Source organism: Chelonia mydas, chromosome 3, assembly GCF_015237465.2.
Source record: "Chelonia mydas isolate rCheMyd1 chromosome 3, rCheMyd1.pri.v2, whole genome shotgun sequence".
Classification (NCBI taxonomy): Eukaryota; Metazoa; Chordata; order Testudines; family Cheloniidae; genus Chelonia; species Chelonia mydas.
In genome coordinates, this window is record NC_057851.1 from 119,595,686 (window position 1) to 119,621,531 (window position 25,846).

At 40.1% G+C, this 25,846-nt stretch overlaps 1 protein-coding gene across 5 annotated transcripts in view; it reads left to right on the forward strand.

Moving 5' to 3' along the window:
* The window catches only part of PACRG (parkin coregulated), a 471,461-nt gene extending 447,189 nt beyond the window's left edge, over nucleotides 1-24,272 (forward strand). For 4 of the 5 annotated variants that reach the window (XM_037895122.2, XM_037895121.2, XM_007071089.4 and 1 more), the window contains exon 6: nucleotides 23,788-24,272. In XM_037895122.2, coding sequence (XP_037751050.1) covers nucleotides 23,788-23,948 — 161 coding nt within the window. In that variant the 3' untranslated portion in view covers nucleotides 23,949-24,272. The remainder of the gene's footprint in view (nucleotides 1-23,787) is intronic. The other variant, XM_043544308.1, reaches the window with a different exon arrangement.
* The last annotated feature ends 1,574 nt before the right edge of the window (nucleotides 24,273-25,846 follow it).

Here is a 25,846-nt window from a genome sequence, read left to right on the forward strand (position 1 = left end):
ATCTCAGCAGTCATTAGGATTGTTGGAAGATGGTGCTATTTGTGCTACAGGTAAAGTAGAAGGATATCTGAGTGTCACCTGCATATTATTGGCAATTGAGACCACAGCCTGTTGCAGTTTCTACAATCAGAAATATTCCTATGCAGATAACTATTAACATTAATAATATTTATCAAAGGGATTTTCTGCTATACCCCTATTTTTAACCATGGAATTTAAAAGGGAAAAAAAATCTACATGGACATCACATTGGGTCCTTTGGTCTTTCAATACATGAATAGAATTACAGAATTAGGATTCACCCAGAAGATCAGTTTTCAAGTTGTATTGCTGCCTAGGCATCACAGTGATTAAGTAATAGGAAGGAAGGAATCAATGAGTGTATAATTGATGTCCAGACCACATTTATAATCTGCATTATGAAACATATTTGAAATGTACGTAGTGTTCCACTACTCATTTGTAACATCTAAGTGAACATATATACAGCATTTAAAATACCAGCTGACCAAATACTTATCCCCTATTAAGATGCTACAAGTAAACCTTATGCACAATTTTAAATAGAAAAGCTATATTATACAGGACTCTGGCATTTGAATTATTTAAAAATTATGTATTTTTGGACAATTCATATTAGTTTTGTTGTCCATATCTATTGCCTCGAATGTGAGTTCATCATTCAGGGGTTTATAAAATCTTCCAGATGGGATGCTGAACCCACATCTCTTGCAATAGATGTGGATAATAAACTATTGTGAATTGTCTATACATAATTATTGGGGTGAAATATTCTGATATTATTATGTTTTACACTTTTAAACTTCGTAAAAGATCAAGTTATAAAAAACTCCAGTGGCATAAGCACTCTCAATATTTTAGTTTCTGAAGGTGGAGTACTTTTGATATGCTAAAACTAAAATGCAGCCTATCCAATTAAAGCCATTGTTAAATTTAAACAGATTCTACCTGCTGTGAACATGCACCCAGAGGCAGGCCAGTATGAATTAAAACAGCAGAACTATAAACTCCTGAGAAAGCTGGCGTACACCAAAAACAGTGACAGCCAGTTTCCTTGCTGCAGCAAAGATCTGCTTGGTGCAGGAAAAGGCAGGGAAATCATAGAGGCTGCAGCAAAGGCTGCAGCTTTTTGATTCTCTGCCTGGTTCCTCCTCAGCCCAGACATACATTAGACTAGTTCAGGGGCTGCTCTAATCTACAACAGCTGGCAGCTGCATCTAAGGGAGCATCTCTGGCTGGGTATAGTCAGAACACCACCCATCCCTGTCCCTACATTGGGACCCCAGGAAGAGGCATAGGAGCCAGTGCTACCAGCTTTACTTATGCTGGGTAGATGCAGGAAGTTTCTGCTCCCTTTGGGCCATATCAGTCAGGCCCTGTGAGACTAAGAATTGTAGTGTTACTAGGTGTTGCTCGTTGTGACCATGCAAAAGGTGGGAAGTTGAAACTTTCCCCATAAAAGAAATGTGAATTCTTTTACTATATAGTTTGTGGTGTTTATTTTTCTTAAACTACATTTGTTGGTTTTGTCTTTTAATCTCATATAGAGGAAATGAGCATGTTCTGCATTGAACTAATATAAAAACCATTTTATATCACTAAGATAAAGTTAATCTACGTTCCTACTAACATTCCACCCACTAAGAGCAAATGCTTAGCACAATCACAGAGTTTGGTCCTTCTCCCATTGATCTCAATGTGTTAGCTTCAGTGGACACAGGCCTGAGCTCATAGCTGAGTCCAGCTCTGCACCAGCAGCTCCAATCAGGATTTAACCATATGAGTTTATTTTTTCCTTTTTTCCTTCATTTGCCTTGACTTGACTGCAGTTCCACCAAAATCTAATAGACTAACCATTAACTGCCTTGCAGTTTATATTACAGCTTCTTTGAAACTTAGAATTGACAATCTTAGCATTAGAATACCAGAAACTTACCGAAGTGTAGCTGTTTCTCCTGCTGGATGAGTGATAATTGTTTTTCTGCTCATTTACATCCAAAAGTAATTAAACTATACAAAAAAACTATGTACTATAGTCTTGGTGCAGTGTGCACTGTTTTCAGGTTATGTAGAGATTCTGTGAAAACATTACAGTGGGAGCTGTAGTTCATTTATATTGTCAATTCCTAAAAATTTGCCAGAATGCAACCTTGAAAGAATTAGGTCACACAAAATGTGACCTAAGGGTTTCTTCTTTCTGTTTTCTTCAGTGGAGCTCTGCAGCTGATGCAATAAAACTGTTCAACATCAATAATTTTTAGAGTTTGTTTCCTGAAAATTTTATTTGGTTGATGGAAATAAACCAAATTTTTAGTTCAATAGGGAAATTCCTTGACTTTCATTCTAGATCTGTTTATATAAGTTTAGTGATATTTCAGCACAAATACATGGTACTCTAAGCGTTAGCAACATTCTGTTGTTGTAACTATTATCATCTAACTCTCCCTCACATTATGCCAGTTAAACCCAGGTATTAGATATCTAGTTTGCAGGCTTAAGAATTAGAAAATGTCTAGTATAGGCCTTGCTTTGCTACTGGAAGGTTATAATCACAATCTACATATAAAAAAAGAGCATCTTCAAAGCTGATTTCCACATCCTATATATAAAATAAGGGTAAGTTAAAAGCTGATTTCCCAGAGATAGCTACTTATCACTCAGTGTTACTTCTTTCTAAACTCTGTGTGGTATCTAATGGTCAAAAATGTGCCTTTTCTGGTTATAATGATACTACACATTTGTGACTTTCTTTTATCCAAATACTGTAAAAGTAAGAAAGAATGAGGGTGTAGTCATTCCTCTTGATTCTAATGAAAAGCTGATTAACAGCATTGGGGAGGTTTCAGAGTAGCAGCTGTGTTAGTCTGTATTCGCAAAAAGAAAAGGAGTACTTGTGGCACCTTAGAGACTAACAAATTTATTTGAGCATAAGCTTTCGTGAGCTACAGCTCACTTCATCGGATGCATACAGTGGAAAATACAGTGGGGAGATTTATATACACAGAGAACATGAAACAATGGGTGTTACCATACACACTGTAACCAGAGTGATCACTTAAGGTGAGCTATTACCAGCAGGAGAGCGGGGGAGGGGGGGAACCTTTTGCTGTGATAATCAAGGTGGGCCATTTCCAGCAGTTGATAAGAACATCTGAGGAACAGTGAGGGGTCGGAGGGGGGGGAATAAACATGGGGAAATAGCTTTACTTTGTGTAATGACCCATCCACTCCCAGTTTCTATGCAAGCCTAAGTTAATTGTATCCAGTTTGCAAATTCATTCCGATTCAGCAGTCTCTCATTGGAGTCTGTTTTTGAAGTTTTTTTGTTGAAGAATTGCCACTTTTAAGTCTGTAATTGAGTGACCAGAGAGATTGAAGTGTTCTCCCACTGGTTTTTGAATGTTATAATGCTTGACGTCTGATTTGTGTCCATTTATTCTTTTACGTAGAGACTGTCCAGTTTGACCAATGTACATGGCAGAGAGGCATTGCTGGCATATATCACAATGGTAGATGTGCAGGTGAACGAGCCTCTGATCGTGTGGCTGATGTGATTAGGCCCTATGATGGTGTCCCCTGAATAGATATGTGGACACGGTTGGCAACGGGCTTTGTTGCAAGGATAGGTTCCTGGGTTAGCGGTTCTGTTGTGTGGTGTGTGGTTGCTGGTGAGGATTTGCTTCGGGATGGGGGGCTGTCTGTAAGCAAGGACTGGCCTGTCTCCCAAGATCTGTGAGAGTGATGGGTCTTCCTTCAGGATAGGTTGTAGATCCTTGATGATGCGTTGGAGAGGTTTTAGTTGGGGGCTGATGGTGATGGCTAGTGGCGTTCTGTTATTTTCTTTGTTGGGCCTGTCCTGTAGTCAGTGACTTCTGGGTACTCTTCTGGCTCTGTCAATCTGTTTCTTCACTTCAGCAGGTGGGTATTGTAGTTGTAAGAATGCTTGATAGAGATCTTGTAGGTGTTTGTCTCTGTCTGAGGGGTTGGAGCAAATGCGATTGTAGACAATGGATCGTGTGGTGTGGTCTGGATGAAAGCTGGAGGCAGGTAGGTAGGAATAGCAGTCAGTAGGTTTCCGGTATAGGGTGGTATTTATGTGACCATCGCTTATTAGCACTGTAGTGTCCAGGAAGTGGATCTCTTGTGTGGGCTGGTCCAGGCTAAGGTTGATGGTGGGATGGAAATTGTTGAAATCATGGTGGAATTCCTCAAGGGCTTCTTTTCCATGGGTCCAGATGATGAAGATGTTATCAATGTAGCGCAAGCACAGTAGGGGCATTAGGGGACGAGAGCTGAGGAAGCGTTGTTCTAAGTCAGCCATAAAAATGTTGGCATACTGTGGGGCCAGGCGGGTACCCATAGCAGTGCCACTGATTTGAAGGTATACATTGTTCCCAGATTGACAGAGCCAGATTGACCCCCGACTGTTCCTCAGACGTTCTTGTCAACCGCTGGAAATGGCCCACCTTGATTATCACAACAAAAGGTTCCCCCTCCCCCTCCGCCCCCCGCTCTCCTGCTGGTAATAGCTCACCTTAAGTGATCACTCTGGTTACTGTGTGTATGGTAACACCCATTGTTTCATGTTCTCTACGTATATAAATCTCTCCACTGTATTTTCCACTTTATGCATCCGATGAAGTGAACTGTAGCTCACGAAAGCTTATGCTCAAATAAATTTGTTAGTCTCTAAGGTGCCACAAGTACTCCTTTTCTTTTTGAGTATTGGGGAGGTGGGAGTTAAATTCCCCTCTCATTTACACGCGTGCAATCCATTGACTTCTGTGGAGCTTCATCAATACGACTGAGAGCGGTATATGGCACTGTTTCCTGATATCTTAAAATCATAGAATATTAGAGTTGGAAGAGACCTCAGGAGGTCATCCAGTCCAATCCCCTGCTCAAAGCAGGACCAACACCAACTAAATCATCCCAGCCAGGGCTTTGTCAAGCTGGGCCTTAAAAACCTCTAAGGATGGAGATTCCACCACCTTCCTAGGTAACCCATTCCAGTGCTTCACCACCCTCCTACTGAAATAGTGTTTCCTAATATCCAACCTAGACCGCCCCCACTGCAACTTGAGACCATTGCTCCTTGTTCTGTCGTCTGCCACCACTGAGAACAGCCTAGCTCCATCCTCTTTAGAACCCCCCTTCAGGTAGTTGAAGGCTGCTATCATATCCCCCCTCACTCTTCTCTTCTGCAGACTGAAAAAGCCCAGTTCCCTCAGCCTCTCCTCATAAATCATGTGCCCCAGCTCCCTAATCGTTTTCGTTGCCCTCCACTAGACTCTCTCCAATTTGTCCACATCCCTTCTGTAGTGGGGGGACCAAAACTGGATGCAGTACTCCAGGTGTGGCCTCACCAGTGCCGACTAGAGGGGAATAATCACTTCCCTCAATCTGCTGGCAATGCTCCTACTAATACAGCCCAATATGCCGTTGGCCTTCTTGGCAACAAAGGCACACTGCTGACTCATATCCCGCTTCTCGTCCACTGTAATCCCCAGGTCCTTTTCTGCAGAACTGCTGCTTAGCCAGTTGGTCCCCAGCCTGTAGCAGTGCATGGGATTCTTCCTTCCTAAGTGCAGTACTCTGCACTTGTCCTTGTTGAACCTCATCAGATTTCTTTTGGCCCAATCCTTCAATTTGTCTAGGTCACTCCGGACCCTATCCCTACCCTCCAGCCTATCTACCTCTCCCCCACAGCTTAGTGTCATCTGCGAACTTGCTGAGGGTGCAATTCATCCCACCATCTAGATCATTAATAAAGATGTTGAACAAAACTGGCCCCAGGACCGACCTCTGGGGCACTCCGCTTGATACCAGCTGCCAACTAGACATCGAGCCATTGATCACCACCCGTTGAGCCTGACAATCTAGCCAGCTATCTATCCACTTTATAATCCATTCATCCAGTCCATAGTTCTTTAATTTGTTGACAAGAATACTGTGGGAGACCATATCAAAAGCTTTGCTAAAGTCAAGGTATATCACATCCACCGCTCTCCCCATATCCACAGAGCCAGTTATGTCATCATAGAAGGCAATCAGGTTGGTCAGGCATGACTTGCCCTTGGTGAATCCATGTTGACTGTTCCTGATCACCTTCCTCTCCTCCAAGTGCTTCAAAATGGATTCCTTGAAGACCTGCTCCATGATTTTGCTGGGGACTGAAGTGAAGCTGACCGGTCTGTAGTTCCCCAGGTTCACTTTCTTCCCTTTTTTAAATATGGGCACTATATTTGCCTTTTTCCAATCGTCCGGGACCTCCCTCAATCGCCACAAGTTTTCAAAGATAATGGCCAATGGCTCTGCAATCACATCAGCCAACTCCCTCAGCACCCTTGGATGCATTAGATCTGGACCCATGGACTTGTGCATGTCCAGCTTTTCTAAATAGTCCTTAACCTGTTCTTTCACCACTGAGGGCTGCTTACCTCCTCCCCATACTGTGTTGCCCACTACATCAGTCTGGGAGCTGACCTTGTCTGTGAAGACCGAGGCAAAAAAAGCATTGACTACCTCAGCTTTTTCCACATCATCTGTCACTAGGCTGCCTCCTCCATTCAGCCAGGGTCCCACACTTTCACTGACCTTCTTTTTGCTGCTAACATACCTGTAGAAACCCTTCTTGTTACTCTTCACATCCTTTGCTAGCTGCAACTCCAATTGTGCCTTGGCCTTCCTGATTATACCCCAGCATGCTCTAGCAATATTTTTATACTCCTCACTAGTCATCTGTCCAAATTCCACTTCTTGTAAGCTTCCTTTTTGAGTTTGAGCTCACCAAAGATTTCACTGTTAAGCCAAGCCATATTTGCTATTCTTTCTGCACATTGGGATGGTTTGTTCCTGCACCTTCAATAAGGTTTCTTTAAAATACAGCCAGCTCTCCTGGACTCCTTTCCCCCTCATATTAGCCTCCCAGGGGATCCTGCCTGTCAGTTCCCTAAGGGAGTCTAAGTCTGCTTTTCTGAAGTCCAGGATCCGTATTTTGCTACTCTCCTTTCTTCCTTTTGTGAGGATCCTGAACTCAACCATCTCATGGTCACTGCTGCCTAGGTTGCCACTCACTTCTACTTCCCCTACCGAACTTTGTATGTGATTGCCTTACAGATCTATTTAATTAGGATATTATTAGAAGTAAGATAAACACACTCTGGCCCTGATTTTGCAAACTCTTACATATGTGTGTAAGAGGTTGCAAAATCAGAAAGTAGATCTGGTTTTTCTTTTTGTGTAGTGTGAGCTTTATATTATTGAGCAACTTGGATTCATTTTGTAAAGCTAAATTTGCAGAATTTTGCTGAGCTTTGCATTCTGGGGCTTCTAAACATAGTTAAATGTTCTCTCATCATTCGCTCCCCCTCTCCGCCTTGTCACTGAGAGGTTTTTTTTAGCATATTACAAAGTGTGGATGTTATAGACAAGGGGAAAAGCTGAGTTACATTTGTTGTTCCTTTTACTTCATGATCACTCTCTATTTTTTCTTTATATTTTGTAAAGGATCTTCTTGTAATGGTCTTTACCTACACTGGAAGCTCTTTGGAGCAGGGATCATCTTTTTGTTATCGCTATACAATGCGTAGCACAGTGGGGGCGTCGATCCCTGGTTGGGACCTTTACATGTCGCTCCGGTACAAACAATTTAGAAGAACTATATGAAGTTCTGCAGGAGTTTTGTCACTTTTTTGTTGCTGACTTTGTATAGAAATAAAAACAGCTGAGATTAAATAAAAATAGAAGAACCACCACCACACTGATCATTTGAGGCACAGCATTTCAGATTTTGGGATCTCAGGGTAGACAGATATATTTAGATACCTAAGTAAGCAGCCTCATTTTCAGAGGTGCTGAGCATCTGCAGCTTTCATTTCATGAGTCGGGGAGGGGCAGGGCGGAATCTCAGGAAATATTGCTATCAGCCCACTTATTTAGTTGTCTACAAATGGAGTTAGGGCTTAACTTTAGGCACGCATGTTTGAAAATTTTGGCTTAAATTGACAACATAACAAAAGGGCTTCTCTTCCAGTTCATTATTAACTTTGATTTTTTTATTCTCAAAAATTGATGGAAATGTTTTAATTTTGCCAATATAAGATGAGGTCTTTTCTGGTTTTATTTCATTTTTGCTGTTAGTTATTGTTTCCGGTAGCACTCACAATGTGCTAGTTGCTGTACAAACACAAAAGAAGGCACAGCCTCTCCCCGAGGGAGCTTACAGTCTAAAAAGAGAGGATAGAGATGGAGGATAGAGAGGATAGAGGGGGAAGGAAACACCAAACACATCAGATAGCAATTTGCCATTTCCTCATAATCAAAGTTTTTAATACAGCCTTCCCTGTAGATAAAGATTTTTAGATAATCCCAATTCAGTTATTTTAAGGATCACATTAAATGTGGGTCTGAAGAAGGAATTGCAAGCATAGGAAAGTGTCACTTTTAAAACTAATAAATTGCTCAAAAAAATGTGCTGGATTTACAACACTAGAAAAGAAAGCTTTAGGTTTAGCCACAAAACACGCAGCTGCAATGCAGACTTCCCTAAATGGCTTGCATCATCGGCCCTGGTCTGGAAGGACTTGCCTCATTCCTTGGCCTCATAGCTGAGACTACCCACAAGGGTAGGGTGACCAGATAACAAGTGTGAACAGTTGGAACAAGGGGTATGTGTGTGGTGGGGGCGGGGCGGGGGGGAATAGGCACCTATATAAGTCAAAGCCCCAAATAGCAGGACTGTCCCTATAAAATCGGGACATCTGGTCACCCTACACAGGGGAGCCAGCCAGACTGTGATCGTGGCCCATGAGTGCGTCACAGTCCTTCTGCAGTGACCTAGGGGTGCAAAGGATAAATTGCAAATCTTGTAAAAAATTGTGCGTTTTCAGTGCCTGCAAAATACCTATTTTAATTTACACAATGTGCCTATCAAAAGTTATAGGCACATGTAAAATAAAAACGAAACCATATTTTACAAGACAAAGCTAAATCGACACAACGTTTACTGATCACCCTCAGCCCAGAAACACAGTTGCCAAGGTTAGTAGAGCTCCTTGACTGACATTTTTTAATTAAACTTATAATGGAGACTCTGTTCCAAATATATATGGCAAGACTATCATTGTACCGCTGTGTATGTGTGGGTGTGTAAATCAGAACCTTCAAGAAATGCCTATAACAAAGCTCAGTAACTGCGTGACCATATGACTACATCTTTTGGCTTCCCATCTCCCTATTTTCCCTCATTGTTTGTTGCTTGCCACTTCCTCTGTCATGTCTACATTTATACTGTAAATGCTCTGGTACAAGGACTGTCTATTTTATTTGTCAGTAAAGAAGCTAGCATGTTGAATGTTTTATATATAATTATTATTATTCAGGAAGCATCCTCCATAAATCAGTATTCAGTGACCCAGCCTTTTGGTGATATATGGAGAATTATTTGCAGTTGCTCATCATGTTAACAGGAATTGAGAGAAGCTAGTATAGTGTATCCCTCCCTCTTTAAAATGACTTTCAAAGATTTTCTTCAAAGGCCTCCATGCTACATGAGCTGGTATGGCCCACTATTCCGGAAATCCTCAACAATCCTTTCTGAAGTAGTGCTTTCTATTAATCGCTCCAGAGCCATTGTTTCCAGGGGAAACAATTCAGCACTGCATCTGCAGAGTTGGGACACAGGCCTTTAAATGCAAGGCTTCCCTTATCATAAAACAAACTATAAGATGAAACAGCCATCTGTGCTCTACTGGAGAGAGACAGAGAGGGTATTCTGTGAAGTGTCGCTTTTCCATCTCTTCCCAGGAGGTTGACTACCCAAAGTGAAGCAGTGAAGAATAAACATTTCAGGAAAAGTGTAAGAGGATCTTTCTTTTAAAAGCTCTCCCACTTGGATGCTTGTCATTTTCCTCTTCCAAGCCATTTTTTAAACTAGACCAGGGATCAGCAACCTTTGGCATGCGGCCCACCAGGGTAAGCCCTCTGGCGGGCTGGGCAGGTTTGTTTAGAGGCGCAGGCCGAGGGATGTGCTGGGCACTGCTTCCCGGAGCCTCCATAGGCCTGGGACGGCGAACCGCGACCAGTGGGAGCTGCGATCGGCCAAACCTGCGGACGCGGTGGGTAAACAAACCGGCCTGGCCCACCAAGGGGCTTACCCTGGTGGGCCGTGTGCCAAAGGTTGCTGATCCCTGAACTAGGCTATGATACCACATACTTACAAAAACCTAACTGTTCATGGAAATGGCTGTTTCATTGGTTCTAATGTAAAACTAAATACAGTCCAAGCATATCTATGCTCAAAGATCATCAGTGTGCAAGGAGGCATGTTTTTAGTCACCAAAGTAGATTTTCTTCACAGCGTTTTATTTTCATTCTTCATTATAACATAAGACCATGTAAACTGACAAATATTCAACCAGACAGTACACTACACTGCAAGTTAGCTGTCTTCCTGGCTGTTTGTAACAAATCTCTAGACTAGTCAAGTTGACTTGGAGCATCCAGCAATCTCTCTCTCTTGTCTCCCGCACCTGTGCACATATGTATAAAATAATCTTCAGCTTCAGTCAACAGATTCAAGGTTCTCTGAGGCTGAGAGGTCACAGGCATAGAATCTGAGAACAATGAATCAGAGGTTAAAATTGTAAAGACAAACTTAATAAACTTGTAGTAGTATTTATAGAGAACATAAAGGGGTCGTATTCTGCCCTGTTCTGTGTGGATGTGCTGAGGGTTGCATAGAGAGCCTCTGACCCCATGTCCCTCGGTCCTAGCACAGCAGTATGTCAGGACACATGGCTAGAACTCAAGAAAGCATGAGGTGGGGAACTTCCATTCTATGCTAATTGGCCTCTCCCCATACTCCCAAGGAGACATGGTTTAGACTCCCAGACTATGCATCACATGCTAGCTGGGAGCGTACACTGCTCTCTTTTAAGGACTGGCAGTATATAGCCCACGAAGCTCTCCCCAGCATCCACACTAAGTCATTCTGCCCTGCTTATGGAGGATGGCTCTGATCACCACTACACAACTAGTACTACTTCACTTCCTGCCTTCTCAGAACATCCGCAGCAGGTAAAGACAGAAGTTAAACTGAGAAGCAACGTTCAGATCCAGATTTGATTTTTCCCAATTTTGGGGCTGTTCCAATCCAGAGTTTGGTTTTAGGTCAGCCTCTAGACAAAAATATATACAATAAATGTATTAGGTACAAGAGTGCCAGGCTTATTTCACTTGTAAGTCACTGGTCAGGTTTTGCTTGCTGTTGCAACCATGCAACTCCCTAGACTTCAGTAAAGTACTGTAGATCTAAAGGAAGAGAATTTGCCCCGCTGTGTGTCTCATATGCCCTGTTCAAAAGAAAAGCAGTGGAATTTTTCCTTCTGTGTACATTACGTTCATTGGATGTGGAAAACAAATATGACTATAGGGGACAATATGCTTGTCGGTTATTCCAGTTCTACAAATGTAAAAATTGTCTCAAATAGTTGCTTGCCAACAATAGAATAATAGCATAGATACAGTAAAGCAGAAACTCCCTTTTTTATTCCCTCTCCTGTAAATATATTTTACTATTGCTTTTTACAAAAATACTATTTTAAATGGGGAGGGAGATAATGAGATAACATTTTTGGAAGAACAATACTATTATCTTAAAATAATGAACAAAAAGAATAATACAATAGTTAACAAAATAAATAGGAAAATTATGCTTGCTTATATGAAAACATTTTTCCTCTTAAAACATTGGAAAGTGTATTAACAATAACAATCTCTCAGAAGAAAATGTTAGCAATTTCTGATTTTATGGTTTTATGTAAACCAGTTTTATTTATTTATATATTTATTTATCAGATTATACACAATTGCATTAGAGTTTTGGAAAAATTAAGTGTCTTAATAACATTACACTGTAGTCCCGATGGAAAATTTTTAGGTGCACAGTTTTAAAAACACATTGTACAAAGTATCATGCCATCACAAAAATGACAAAATAAGAGATGATTTTATATTAAGTAGCAAAGGAACTAATCACATAAAGGCTTGCATAAGTATCCAGAGAAAAACATTTTCTCTGTGTTGCCACACTGTATGTCTAATTCTGCTCTCTTTGGTCCAAATCTAAAGCCCAGTGCCTGACCGAAGTGGCAGTACCAAGCTCTTGATAGATGGGGGGGGAGGGGATGGAATCCTACATAAGGGCCATATTCTACTCTCTCTCTGTACAAAACTCCCATTGTTTTGAATGGTAGCTCTGTCGTTGCTTGAGGTTATTATATGATTATGTCCTAGACATGTAGAGCTGGCCCAGAGACTATAATGAACATGTCATTTGGTCTTCTCCACAGAATGATGGGATATCCCTGCTTCTAAAGTTTAATTGCTAGTGCTATTACCAACAGCCACAATCTAGTTCTCAGCTTTTCAGACTCAGAGAGGTTCTTAGTGGTAGATCCAAAGTGGCAGACAGTTCCAGAGCTGGTACTCCCACGACAGACCACCTATCTCAGCTCCTGCAGCAGCTTTTATTAGCAGCTGGGTAGAGTGGATTTACTTCACATTATGGTCACAGCCTCACACATAGCTGCTCACTATGGAATACAAGCACGTCACTGTTCAGCAAGATTACATACCAAGGTGCAGTCTCTTCAAGCATTATTTCATACAGCCTGCTTCCCCTTCAGAGGTCTGAACTGCCACACAAACCAGGAGAAGTCAATTTCTTACAAACTCAGGGACTGCCCTCCCCCCCCTCCCCCCCATTCTGCATCTACAGCTTTTTTCCTAGAAGAGAGATTCATGGACAGGAAGATAATAATAGTACTGCAACCCCAAGGATCAATCAAGTCATTTTTAGTGCTGCTAGGTCTCATGCTTTGCTGCATGAGATTTCCATGTGATATCCTTTAGGAAAACCTTCTATCACAACTATATTGTAGGAGGTTCCTCTTGGCAGATCCCAGATCTACACACTATGAATTTCACCAGTGTCACAGAATATAAAATGTAATACAACCAAGATTTATCACTTCCCTTTGTGTCTGTTGGGGAATGTTCTCCATACTACCTCTCTCGGAAAGTTACATTGTTCGTGGCTAATAAATCAGTGTGGAGGGTGAATGAGTGAGATTCAGATATTCATTCCAAATCCATCTTTCACAATCTTCCTCAAGGACACGGCGGTGCTGCACTCCCACTCCAGATTTCTTCCCAAAGGGATTTCACAATTTCACCTTAACCAGTGTATTAACTTCATCTTGTTTCCAAAAATCTCATGACTTGTCTGAGGAAGCAATATTGCACTAACTGAACGTTTAATGAACTCTGACCTATCTGGGTAGGGCAAAGCCTTTTCAGCGATCTCCTTTGATTTATTCACTGCTTTTGCGGGGAAGTCTGAAGGGAAAACCATTTCTAACAACAGCATATTCTGAATTCAGACCCACAAGAACTAGGGTGACCAGATGTCCCATTTTTATAGGGACAGTCCCGTTTTTGGGCACTTTTTCTTATATAGGCACCTATTACCCCTCACCCATCCCGTTTTTTCACAGTTGCTATCTGGTCACCCTAACTAGAACCAAACATGGGTCCAGAATCAGATATCCTCAGTGTATATTCTATGAGAAGAAAGTCATTTTCTACAGCATGTTGAAAAGCCTGCCTGTTTCTGTAAGGCTGCTGTGAGGAGCTCAACTCTCAGTTCTAGTCAACATTATTCTGTCAGTGCTGGTGCTAAAACAGATGCTCATTTGGAGAGTTCAGTCTTTCTTGAACTAAGTGCTCCTCAGTCTTCCACCTGGGTCTGTTACAGCTGCTAAGTCCCAAAAGAGTGGGGACATAATCTCAAAGAAGAAATGAAGGTAACTCATCTATAACTGGTTTCAGAGTAACAGCCGTGTTAGTCTGTATTCGCAAAAAGAAAAGGAGGACTTGTGGCACCTTAGAGACTAACCAATTTATCTGAGCATAAGCTTTCATGAGCGACAGCTCACTTCATCGGATGCATACTGTGGAAAATACAGAAGTTTAAAACATCTTCTGTATTTTCCACAGTATGCATCCGATGAAGTGAGCTGTAGCTCACGAACGCTTATACTCAAATAAATTGGTTAGTCTCTAAGGTGCCACAAGTCCTCCTTTTCTTCTTTCATCTATAACTGAAGTTCTGAGTGTTTCTCCCTTTGCCTCTTCCCAGCTACTTACCTTCCTGCAAGTTCTTTCAGAGAGACTTTTGCAAAGCAGAAATAACTGGGGAGGGGCCAGTTTGAAACAAGGATTCTTATAGCCTCAGTCAAAACATTTGGTTCTGGATAAGGTATGTGTGTGCTGCCCATGGCGTTACAGCTTTCAAAAGGTTTCAGCATTCACAGTACAAAAATGGTGCATCTGCAAAGAGAGTGTACTCAGAGAAGGCTAATGACAAGTGAATAATCTTCCTTCCACCGTTTAGCTGCATCACATCTTCCACTGTAAATAAAGACTGCAGCATTATAATGTGTCAGTTTATTGTACAGTTGGCTTACTGCCAATAATGTAAAACGTATACATACTTCATTTTGTTTGAATAGCTGCCACCAGTTCAAATGGAAGCTTTCTCTGCTGAAAAATGCATGGTTAGTAACTGGCTTTTGGTGAGCATTCATTCATTGTGACTCTCATACTGTTCATAAAAGGAATGCAAATTCAACCCGTGGGAGGGTCAGACGCTTCTAACCTTCATGTACATTGGTTCAGGTGACAACGTTTGCCTAGTTCTGTTTCAAAGAGATATCAGTATAAAGAATGAAATATTTTTTGCTTTAGAGGTCAGGGTTAAGGTTATTCTTATGGATTTGTAACAAGCTCATCTTGCAACTGTCTGCACTGTATACCTAGCTTGAGAATAAATAAGCACACTTAAGTTTCCTGAGCTTCCAATCCTCTAATCGTCATAAGTACAAGTGTTCAATCCTATTTCTGTACATACACAAAATACATCTTAGAGAATCTGCACATCCCTCCACACCCATCTCCTTCTCTGTCTTTAAGCACCCTTCACTGTCCTAAAGTTTCCATTTAGGTCCACTTCATTAGGGAACAGTAAAAAAGGGATAAACAGGCGATTTTAGGCACACTTAGCAGTTTCTTCATTTTTGTCACAGGAACTCAGATTAATGCTCATGGAACAATTTATTTCTTTAACTTTTTTCTCTGGTTACACTATAATGACAATACTGGGCCCACTTCTGCAGTCAGTGAAGTTCCAAATCTCTCACTGAAGTCAGAGGCTTTTAATCGTACAAGTTATGCAGGATTGAGCCCTTTAACTTTACATTCATTTTTGTAAAAGAAAAGTTTAAAGAAGATTAAACATATTCCATAACAGATGGTGACAGGTATACAAACATATCCTAAAGTTTTATTAATACTAAGTCATGAATTACTGAACTTTCCACTCGTACAGCCCTGCGACCCTGCTCCTTTCAGCATTTTGAATATATGAACAAAAGCTTTCCTAAAGAAGGAGACATATTATGGGGCATCTTTATTTTAAGTATGAACTAATATGGTTTTATTAAATATGGGTTATTGTGTGATTATGGTTTATAATAAAATCAATGATCCTTACAATATTTTGGACTTTCTGCTATGTCACTTTGTTACTTTATCAACTAAAGAATGCTTATTCCATGTCTATGTATGTTTATACATTGTTATCATGAATTTTGCATTAATTGAGCTCCAATTGGAACAGAACTTAGCATCAAAAAATATCAAATGTATTTTCCGCTCATGGCTAGCAAATCCACTCCCATTTTGCACATAAACACTTTTTTTCTACAAATAAAAGATACTTTTTACAAGCTCAGTTATATCCAAAATAATTGGGAAAACATCTGATCTGCACAAATGGTGCAACCTTTTTTGCACTTTAAGTACGATTTGTGACTTAATTTATTATTTTGCAACAGTAAACAGTGCATCAAGGCCATTAAGGTTTCTGCCTCATGCTTCTGTCCCCTGTCATGCCTGCTGTTTATCTAAGATTATTTAACACTGCTTTGTTATGATATTGATCACTAGTACAAACATGGGCAGACTTCAAAGTTAAAGTTTGTTAGAGAAATGTAAGTACTTAAAAAGACAAATAATTTTAGGAATATCTTTTTCCCCTTTATTGGTTGACTATGTTTGCTAATAACATTTGTCAGAAAATCTGTGATTTGGTTTTCATTTTAGTGTCTCAATTAAAAAAAAAAAAGCTGGACTTAGAATGGATTGCATCTGATGTTGCTAATGTTTCCTGGAAATGGAAAACTGTGATAACAGCCGCTATCTTGGCTCATTTTCAAAAAAAAAAAAAAAAAATGTTACAGCAGCAATTTACAAGTAGTTAAAACTATTTCCAATAGGTTTGCATCTTTACTAAAAACGTAAGTCAGTCAAATGTTTCCTTTCCAATCAGATTACTTCTTTCATTTTTTCACCAGGTTGTTGACTATCAGAATTGTTTTTAGCTAAACGATACATTTATTCTAAAAATAAATATTAATTTATGAAGTAAACTAAAATTTAGCCACATATGGAAGACAACACAAAATATAGGTTCTTTCTATTGTTAAAGCAAGAAAATGAGGGTAAGAATTAGGAAGGTATCATCAGATACAATACCTAGAGAGACCAAGTAAATTTAGACCCAAAATAAAGGTTTTGTTAAAATACATTTTAGAGGAATAGAAAATGTTTCCATGAGTGTGTATGTTTTTGGTGTTTGTTTAATTGCAAACATATCTGGTTTCTCCTTAGATTTAAACTTTCCCCTGCAGTGTTTGCAACTAAATACTGTAGCATTGTAAAAGATAAATGATTGGCCTCAATGGTGAAACGTAAATTAGCCAACCAAGTTTGCCTTTGGATATGCAACTACAGCTCCTGGTGAAGTCAGTGGGAATTCTGTGCATATTAGAGGGTAGAATTTGGCCCCATAGCTTTGTGAAATACTTTCAGTTTGAATAATTAAAGATGTTTTTAATACAAGGAAAGCAGAACATTAAAAAAATTAACATGTTGGTGTCCCTTTTTATGGTCTCTGCAAAGTAATGATAAAGACAATCACACTTTTTTTTTTTTAACTTTAACTTTGTGCCTGATCATTTGGTATATGTAGTCGCTTTCAGAATTACTCCGTTTATGTAGTGGAGACTATTGTCAGTATGCTAAAGGAACTGTTTATTTCTGTCATGCGCAAATATAGATTTTATTTATTTGGCGTATGCAATCCAGTCAAGCCAAGCCACAGTGTTCTTAGCAACGATATTCAAGGCATGAAGACCTCCAGGAAGTTGAGTCATTTTGCAGTCCTCAGTAATTGGTGTCATGGTTTGTGACTGCCCACACTGACATAGTGGACTGTCGCTAAAATGCCACCAAAATTCTGCTGCAACACAAATTCTATGTCTGGTGTGAAACTGGTTCAGCAGGCTCCATTTTCTTTGCAGTAAATCAAACCCAGGTTGACAATGTCAGCTCCCAGACTACTGCACTGGGCAGCACAGCATGGGGAGGAGGTGACCAGCCCCCAGTGGAGAAAGAAGTGGTTTGGGAGTATTTAGAAAAGCTGGACGAGCACAAGTCCATGGGGCCAGATGCGCTGCATCTGAGGGTGCTAAAGGAGTTGGCGGATGTGATTGCAGAGCCATTGGCCATTATCTTTGAAAACTCACGGCGATCAGGGGAGGTCCCAGACGACTGGAAAAAGGCTAATGTAGTGCCCATCTTTAAAAAAGGGAAGAAGGAGGATCCTTGGAACGGTCAGCCTCACTTCAGTCCCTGGAAAAATCATGGAGCAGGTCCTCAAGGAATCAATTCTGAAGCATTTAGAGGAGAGGAAAGTGATCAGGAACAGTCAGCATGGATTCACCAAGGGCAAGTCATGCCTGACTAATCTAATTGCCTTCTATGACGAGATAACTGACTCTGTGGATGAGAGGAAAACAGTGGATGTGTTGTTCCTTGACTTTAGCAAAGCTTTTGACAGGGTCTCCTATGGCATTCTTGCCAGCAAGTTAAAGAAGTATGGGCTAGATGAATGGACTATAAGGTGGATAGAAAGCTGGCTAGATTGTCGGGCTCAACGGGTAGTGATCAATGGCTCCATGTCTAGTTGGCAGCCAGTATCAAGTGGAGTGACCCGAGGGTCGGTCCTGGGGCCGGTTTTGTTCAATATCTTCATTAATGATCTGGAGGATAGTGTGGATTGCTCCCTCAGCAAGTTTGCAGATGACACTAAACTGGGAGGAGAGTTAGATACACTGGAGGGTAGGGATAGGATACAGAGGGCCCTAGACAAATTAGAGGATTGGGCCAAAAGAAATCTGATGAGGTTCAACAAGGACAAGTGCAGAGTCCTGCACTTAGGACGGAAGAATCCCATGCACCGCTACAGACTAGGGACCAAATGGCTAGGCAGCAGTTCTGCAGAAAAGGACCTAGGGGTTACAGTGGACAAGAAGCTGGATATGAGTCAACAGTGTGCCCTTGTTGCCAAGAAGACCAATGACATTTTGGGATGTATAAGTAGGGGCATTGCCAGCAGATCAAGGGATGTGATTGTTCCCCTCTATTGGACATTGGTGAGGCCTCATCTGGAGTACTGTGTCCAGTTTTGGGCCCCACACTACAAGAAGGATGTGGAAAAATTGGAAAACGTCCGGCGGAGGGCAACAAAAATTATTAGGGGACTGGAACACATGAGTTACGAGGAGAGGCTGAGGGAACTGGGTTTATTTAGTCTGCAGAAGAGAAGAATGAGGGGGGATTTGATAGCTGCTTTCAACTACCTGAAAGGGGGTTCCAAAGAGGATGGATCTAGACTGTTCTCAGTGGTAGCAGATGACAGAACAAGGAGCAATGGTCTCAAGTTGCAGTGGGGGAGGTTTAGGTTGGATATTAGGAAAAACTTTTTCACTAGGAGGGTGGTGAAACACTGGAATGCGTTAGCTAGGGAGGTGGTGGAATCTCCTTCCTTAGTAGTTTTTAAGGTCAGGCTTGACAAAGCCCTGGCTGGGATGATTTAGTTGGGGATTGGTCCTGCTTTGAGCAGGGGGTTGGAGGTCCCTTCCAACCCTGATATTCTATGAATGAGTGGGGTCTGAGACAAGATAATTCTTTTTCTCTTTCTCTGTGGACCATGAAGCTCGCCACGCATCCTCTACCGTAAATCCCTCACTCAGTAAAACTTATCCACAATGGACGATGTGAGGGCAGATGACCATGTGGTGGATTAAACAAGTCTTTAATTAATGGTAGCTGTGACATATCATGCAATTTCATCACGAGCTTTGCTACGCTTTCCTCTCTGTGAACACTGGGCGGAGCAATATTGCAGTATACTGAATATAGATAATACTTCTTGATACTAGGTTCCTAAGGCATATTAAATGGACTGTATCCAGCTTCACAATGATGATTGAAAACAGTCCAGGCCACAAGGTGAAGCAAAAGAGTAATTTAGAATTGTACCCTTTTCATCACATTTGAGATGGCAATGAGGATTGACACCAACTGGTAAAGGGGAGTAGAGTTTTGGCAAAAGAATGCAAAATTCACTTCCTTGTGCGTCAGTTTCTCCAAATGAAAAAAGGGAAAAATGATAGTTACCCTCCATAGTAAAGTGCTTTGAGATCTATGAATGAAAACCATTACATAAGAGCTATGTATTATTGTTATTATTTATTATTGATTTGTTCAAAAATGTCTGCTGGAATCAGCATATCCCAGGATACAAATTTTAAATCCTTTTTTTGTGCATTAGAAATGAAATAGTTGAATGGTCTTTGACTACAGTCTCACATCTTTGTTATTTAAAAAAAAAAAAACGTTTAAGCTCGGAGTAAAGGGCCTGCTTCAAAGTCTCTTCAGATGGCTGTTTGAATCTCATTCTTTTCAACAAGACCTGAGCAGATTTGAAGAATTTAAAATCTTGGGAAGTTGTAATATTCCAAATGCTGTGCCTTCTCTATCTTTATGGTTGTACAGCCCTTCCAGTTTTAATTCATGTCATCCATGAAGTAGGACCTTGGAAACAGTCATTGTCAATGGCAAGCTTTAGTACCATTGATTTATACAGAGGTGCTTGAGCACATCCAGCCAATTAAAACACCTTGAATGGAAGGAGACCAGGTCTGCCAAAAGAGAGTGCTAATAAACTAAAAGAATTTCTAGTACACTTTAAGATTCTAAAGAACTCCCAGAGATAAGAGTAGATCAGATTGAATCTTACAAATTGGTTCCCCTCACGACATGGCGACTGCCCTCATATACTCAGTCCTTAACACTTTGAGAGAGATTTTGCTTTTCCTTCTTTAGTCTTTGTTCTAGTGATTTCATCAACTAAAGCAGGTCTTTCAGTTCACCTTTGAGTATCATATACTGTTGTACATATCATATACTGTTAGGAGACAGAGAAACTATTTGTTTGATCCAGGAAAGGAATTAAAAAATATTTTCCCAATTCCAGTCCTCTAGACCTGAAATCTTAATATTCCTTCAGTATGCATGTTCTATACAAGTAACAACGTTTTCTCTAAGGACAAGATTTCTTGATCCATGCTGAATCTGCCAGACGTTTCACTTTGACATCGTAGTACAACAGATGTGCTTTCTAACACTTCCTTCTTGTTGATTAGTGTTGCAAAGGACAGCTTCTTAAAGAGCATGAATCAGATCCATGTTCACACGTCGCATATGCAGCATTTTTGTGGCGGACAACATGGGCTCCATATACAAGCTAACGGTGAAATAAAGTTAAACCGGAGAAGGACATACTGAGACTGCTGTAATTCGGTAGCAATTTTTTTCCAAGTACTCATCATTATTATGGACTAGATATTTAGCCTTAGGTGTGCTGAGGAAATCAGTCTGGCTCATCCATCTAGTGTTGACAAATGCTGGGGTGGATATTGTCCTGTTGGGTTAATCATTACTTTATTTGTCTGAAAGATTTGCTAATTCCTATAGCTATGTAGGATGGCTATTGTGGTACTTAGCAGAGGACTTCAATGCTGCAATAACCTTTTTGGTATTGTCATTTGTAAGCCATGTCTTGAAATTAGAGTGGACAATGACTGTCTTGAGGATATGAACCTTGCACAGGTTGTGCATGTCTGATGAAAAATTTTTGTAATGATAGTCTGCATATTACTTCAGCTATCCCTTGCATACTATTTCCCTTATCATTGCCTAACCCTAACCTTTACCTGCCAAGACCTGCTTTAGTTGATGAAATCACTAGAACACTACCTTTTAATCAAACCTGCAAGCCATTTAATGTAGGAAATATTTTACACGTCTTTTCCCAGTATTGAATGCTTCTACAAATTCTTCTGCACAGGAAACAGCTGGAACATAAATCCTGTCCCCACCACAACTGAAGTGCATAGTCATCCTCCAGAGACCTAATCCAGATCTCCCACTTTGTGATATATCACTGTTACTTCAATATTATGGAATTTTGAATGGACTTTTTAAAGACATATGAAAGCTGTTTAAGCTCGTTATCAGAGAGAATGTAGGATTAAAAATTACAGATTTTAGCAAACAATTTGAAAATTGATAATTCCTTTACTTATCTGCCAAGACGTAAGTTCACGGTTCAGGGCTTCCCCTGCTGCAGCTAATGAAATCACAAATACCATCAAGCGCTGTCAGGAATGTTGGCAGTACTGCTCTCTTCATAGATGAAGTGCTACCATCAATCTACGGCCTTTTTTGGTTAGATAAAAGCATATTTAACCAAAACACCATTTGATTTGTAATGCTTTCTTGCTTTCTTACCATTGCTGATTGACAACCTATTTTGTGTAAATTAAAATGATCTGCTGCAATACCACCTTGCTGTCTTCTACATGATGGCATAGTCCATTATTTCGAACATCATAGCCATTTCCATAGTAGTGAATGTTGGTGTCACAAATGTGTTCTCAAATCACTAATGTAATCAGATAGAGAGAGGTGATTTTTTTAAAAAAGGAGCCATCATCATCATATCTTTCAGATGAGAATACCTGTCTTTACATACCATAATTTTATACAACATTTTGCAAATAAATAAATAAACCATAAGAGTTTACAAGGTTGATAAAATGTTATACATGTAACTGTAACAGAGTGTTAGCAGTTCTCTAGGATCAAATTTTTACCATTAGGATAATTTTTCACGTAACCATTGTTCAGCTGATCTCTGCATGTGTACAGGGCGGCAAAACTTTTACCAGTTTCTCTCTGTAAGAATGACAGAAATCCAGAATCCAGATCTGGCTCTGGGAGTCATTTGGACCCAAATCCAGAAAAACACTTAAGCATGAATGATGCCTAAATTTAAATACGTGAGTAGTCCCATTGAATTAATGTGCTTCAAACTCAGCATGTGGCTAAGTGCCTTGCTGGATTGGGGTCTTGCGAATCTGCACTCTAAAGAACAGGCACTGCAGATACGGCAGCAGTAAAATCTGGCCCACCCTTTTAACGTGCCTTAGTCCTGACCTGAAAGGAACCATTGTCACTAGCAGTGAGAAGTTGTTTCAGTGTCCTTGATAATTGTATCCTTGGCCTGTTTGCTAAATCTGTCAACAAAATGGCTAGATAGTATTATTTGAGATTCTGAATTTTACGATGTAGATTCTTGTCCACTAATAACTGGAGTGAGGCCACTAACTAATTTCCCATGGACCACCAAACAAGCATCAGCTAGTAACCACTACCAGAGACTATGTATCCTGGCTGGACTAGAGCCCACTGACAATTCCCTAAGCCATCCAGTGTCCTTACCAAGTTATGGTTGTTGTACGTTTTGGAGAATATTCATGCTGAGAGAGTCAGATCTTTGGAGATTTCGAAGTGCTGTTTTCCGGCAAATTGTAGTACATTTTTCCCCTTTAAATCTCTCTTAAAATCCCTGGGAGCAGAATTATCCATCACTATTTTTCATTTTTAAAACTTTTGTGCAGCAGTTTACACTGGGCTCTTTACATTAGCTAATATGCTGTTTATACACAAATAAACATCACAGCCACTTCTCAACCTGCTCCATATTAGAGAAGGCTGCAACAGTTGTTCTGTCTATGGGCTAGAATAATGTGTCCTCTTGACATTGACTTAATTTAACACATTTTTCAGGGAGTAGAAGTAGATTGAGTGGTGCGTTGTGCTCCAAATATATCTCTTTGGCCAAGTGACACCCCTTCTTTGAGCTCCACTATCTGAAACACTGTAGGCATGTGGATCTGGTGTTTAGCATGGAACAATCCCAAAAAAGCATCCACTAAGGATTTCATACCACAACAGACCCTAGCTTTTCAGAGATAAGCATTTATATATCAGGCAATTGAGTTTTGTCCCAACTATCACTATGAAATAAAGCTGTAATGGTCTTAAGATGTTACTGACTAGCTATGGGAATCTGCAGAGACAAAGCCTGTGGATGTTAATAAAATTTGTTTTCTGTATTTTTAAAATCCAGAATAGCACCGAGATACTAAGATAATGGGCACATTACAAATAGATTTTAGACCATATTGACAACTTCAATGGGAACAGGATGGATGATGAATGGATCGATAGAATTTCATATATTTAAATCCTGCAACATTATATGTCACAGGATAAAGATTGCAGTGAAGTTATGGTCATTGACCAGCAATTCTATTTAGCTATGTCATGTTTTCAGAAAGCTACAAGGAAAACTCTAACATAATGTTGTATTTTGTTTTTATTAACCAGTTAATTCAGGAGACGGTATTGACTACAGCCAGCAGAAGCGTGAAAATATTGGAGATTTGATTCAAGAGACACTGGAAGCCTTTGAGCGCTATGGTGGAGAAGACGCTTATATAAACATTAAATACATGGTCCCTACCTATCAATCGTGCTTGTTAAACTAACAGATAGGACAGTTATGTCAACAGGGGTGATTCCATTTGTATTCTCAAAGGCTACATCCAATTCTGTATAATATCTTGTTATTCACGCTTTCTTTCTCTACAGCTGCTAAAGTAGTGGCTTCTGGACCATTAGACTGCTAGCACTATTGTGAACAAGTCTTTCCAATACATAAATAGTGCCTGTTCCTTAGATTACAATGGTGTACTGTGCTTATTTGTTCTGCGAAAGAATTACTTCTTTATAACAGAGCTGACTGGAGCAAGAGTCAGAGTTAAACCTTCAGTTGTGTAGACAATAAAACCATAATTTTCATACGCAATTCAGTAATTGCTGTTCTGTGTCCGCTTGCTGTGGGGGTGATGTCAGGGGTTGTAACAAGAAGAGTTTATGCTGACTGCTTAATAGGTGTTTGTCATGGAAAAGAAAGTTCAGCAATGCCTCTCCAGCAGCTGTGCAAAATTATGTGCTCTGACATACAATAAAACTGTTGAATGTATATACCAATTACAGTAGGAAACTTTATACAGTCCATTATAAAGCCCAGTGATAAAAAATAATTAATGTGTCTTCCTCACTCATGATATGGGTTTCCAGGTGTTTCCCTTTTTATGTAGTTTGGGTTCTTATTTAGGAAAATATAACATGTGAGAGTAGTTTTACAAAACAAAATCTCAGATTTATCAGCTGGGGTAAGGTGAATATGTATTACACAGTCCCAAAACAAAGTGCTATATTAGCCAAACATTGCACAGTCATTTATGTAAAAAGAACACTGGTATTTTTCATAGCTCTTAAAAGCATTTTTTAATTGTTTATAGTGTATAATTGTTCGTAAGTTTCCTCACTAAATAAGTTGTTGTCACCCTTGCATCCCCGTAGCAGGTTGTTTTCATAGCCTTGCATGTAAGTGAGGCTTTTGGAATTGATTTTATTAAATACATATATAGAAAGTACACCAATAAAGAATTACATGAACTTCAGTATTGCCACACCCACTCATGCAAAAATCCTGTTTTTGTTGCTGTTGTTGGGGGGGAGGGTTGATTACAAATGTTGGCCTCATTGTGTTTGTCTTCTAGTTTCTGATCTTTTAAGCTGCACCTGGGTCACATTTTCAAGCTTGTCTATGTAAACATGAGGGCTAGAAACTTACTTTTTCAATGAAAGCTGAGATCCTCATGAATCTGGGCGCTTGGGCTTTGAGAAAAACATCACTATAGTCAGGATAAAATCATGGAAGTTGGGAACACAGGAACTTTAAAAATTAGACCATTTTGGAAAATCATTTTAGTAAGGTAAATCAAATTGTAGGGCTGCCAACCCTGAAAAATGTACCTTTAAGCATGACAGGCAGTGTGTTTCTGGGCAATTATAGCATAACTCAAAGTGCTTTATAAAGCACAAGACCAAAGGCCAAGGGATTTAAAGCACTTCAGTAATGGTATGACTTCCAAATACACTCCCTAGTTGGTTTATTGCTATCACGAGATGGAATTTATACATAAAAAATGGAAAATTGAGCTCCTTCATTCACCGGTTTGTATAGATGCAGTCACTGACATACAGCTAGCCTAGTGACAATTTCTAATTGAATATAATTATCAAACAGCCTCAGCTGATATAAATAAGCACAGCTTCAGTGAGGCCAGTTAGCTACATGGATTTAGACCAGGTCAACAGTAAAGCTTTTTTACCTCAAGTTTATTGCCAGTTAGCTCAAAGGAGGTAAAAGTTGTAAAGGCTGGTGTAGACTGCAAGGTAAACCACAATCCCTTTGTATTCTGGAACAAATATTTGGGGAGTGTCCAGATAACTTGAGTTAGTTAACAGGGCTGGAAGGTAAATTGGCAATCAATTAACTCAAGGTAAAAAAAAATGACTAATGTAGAAAAGACCC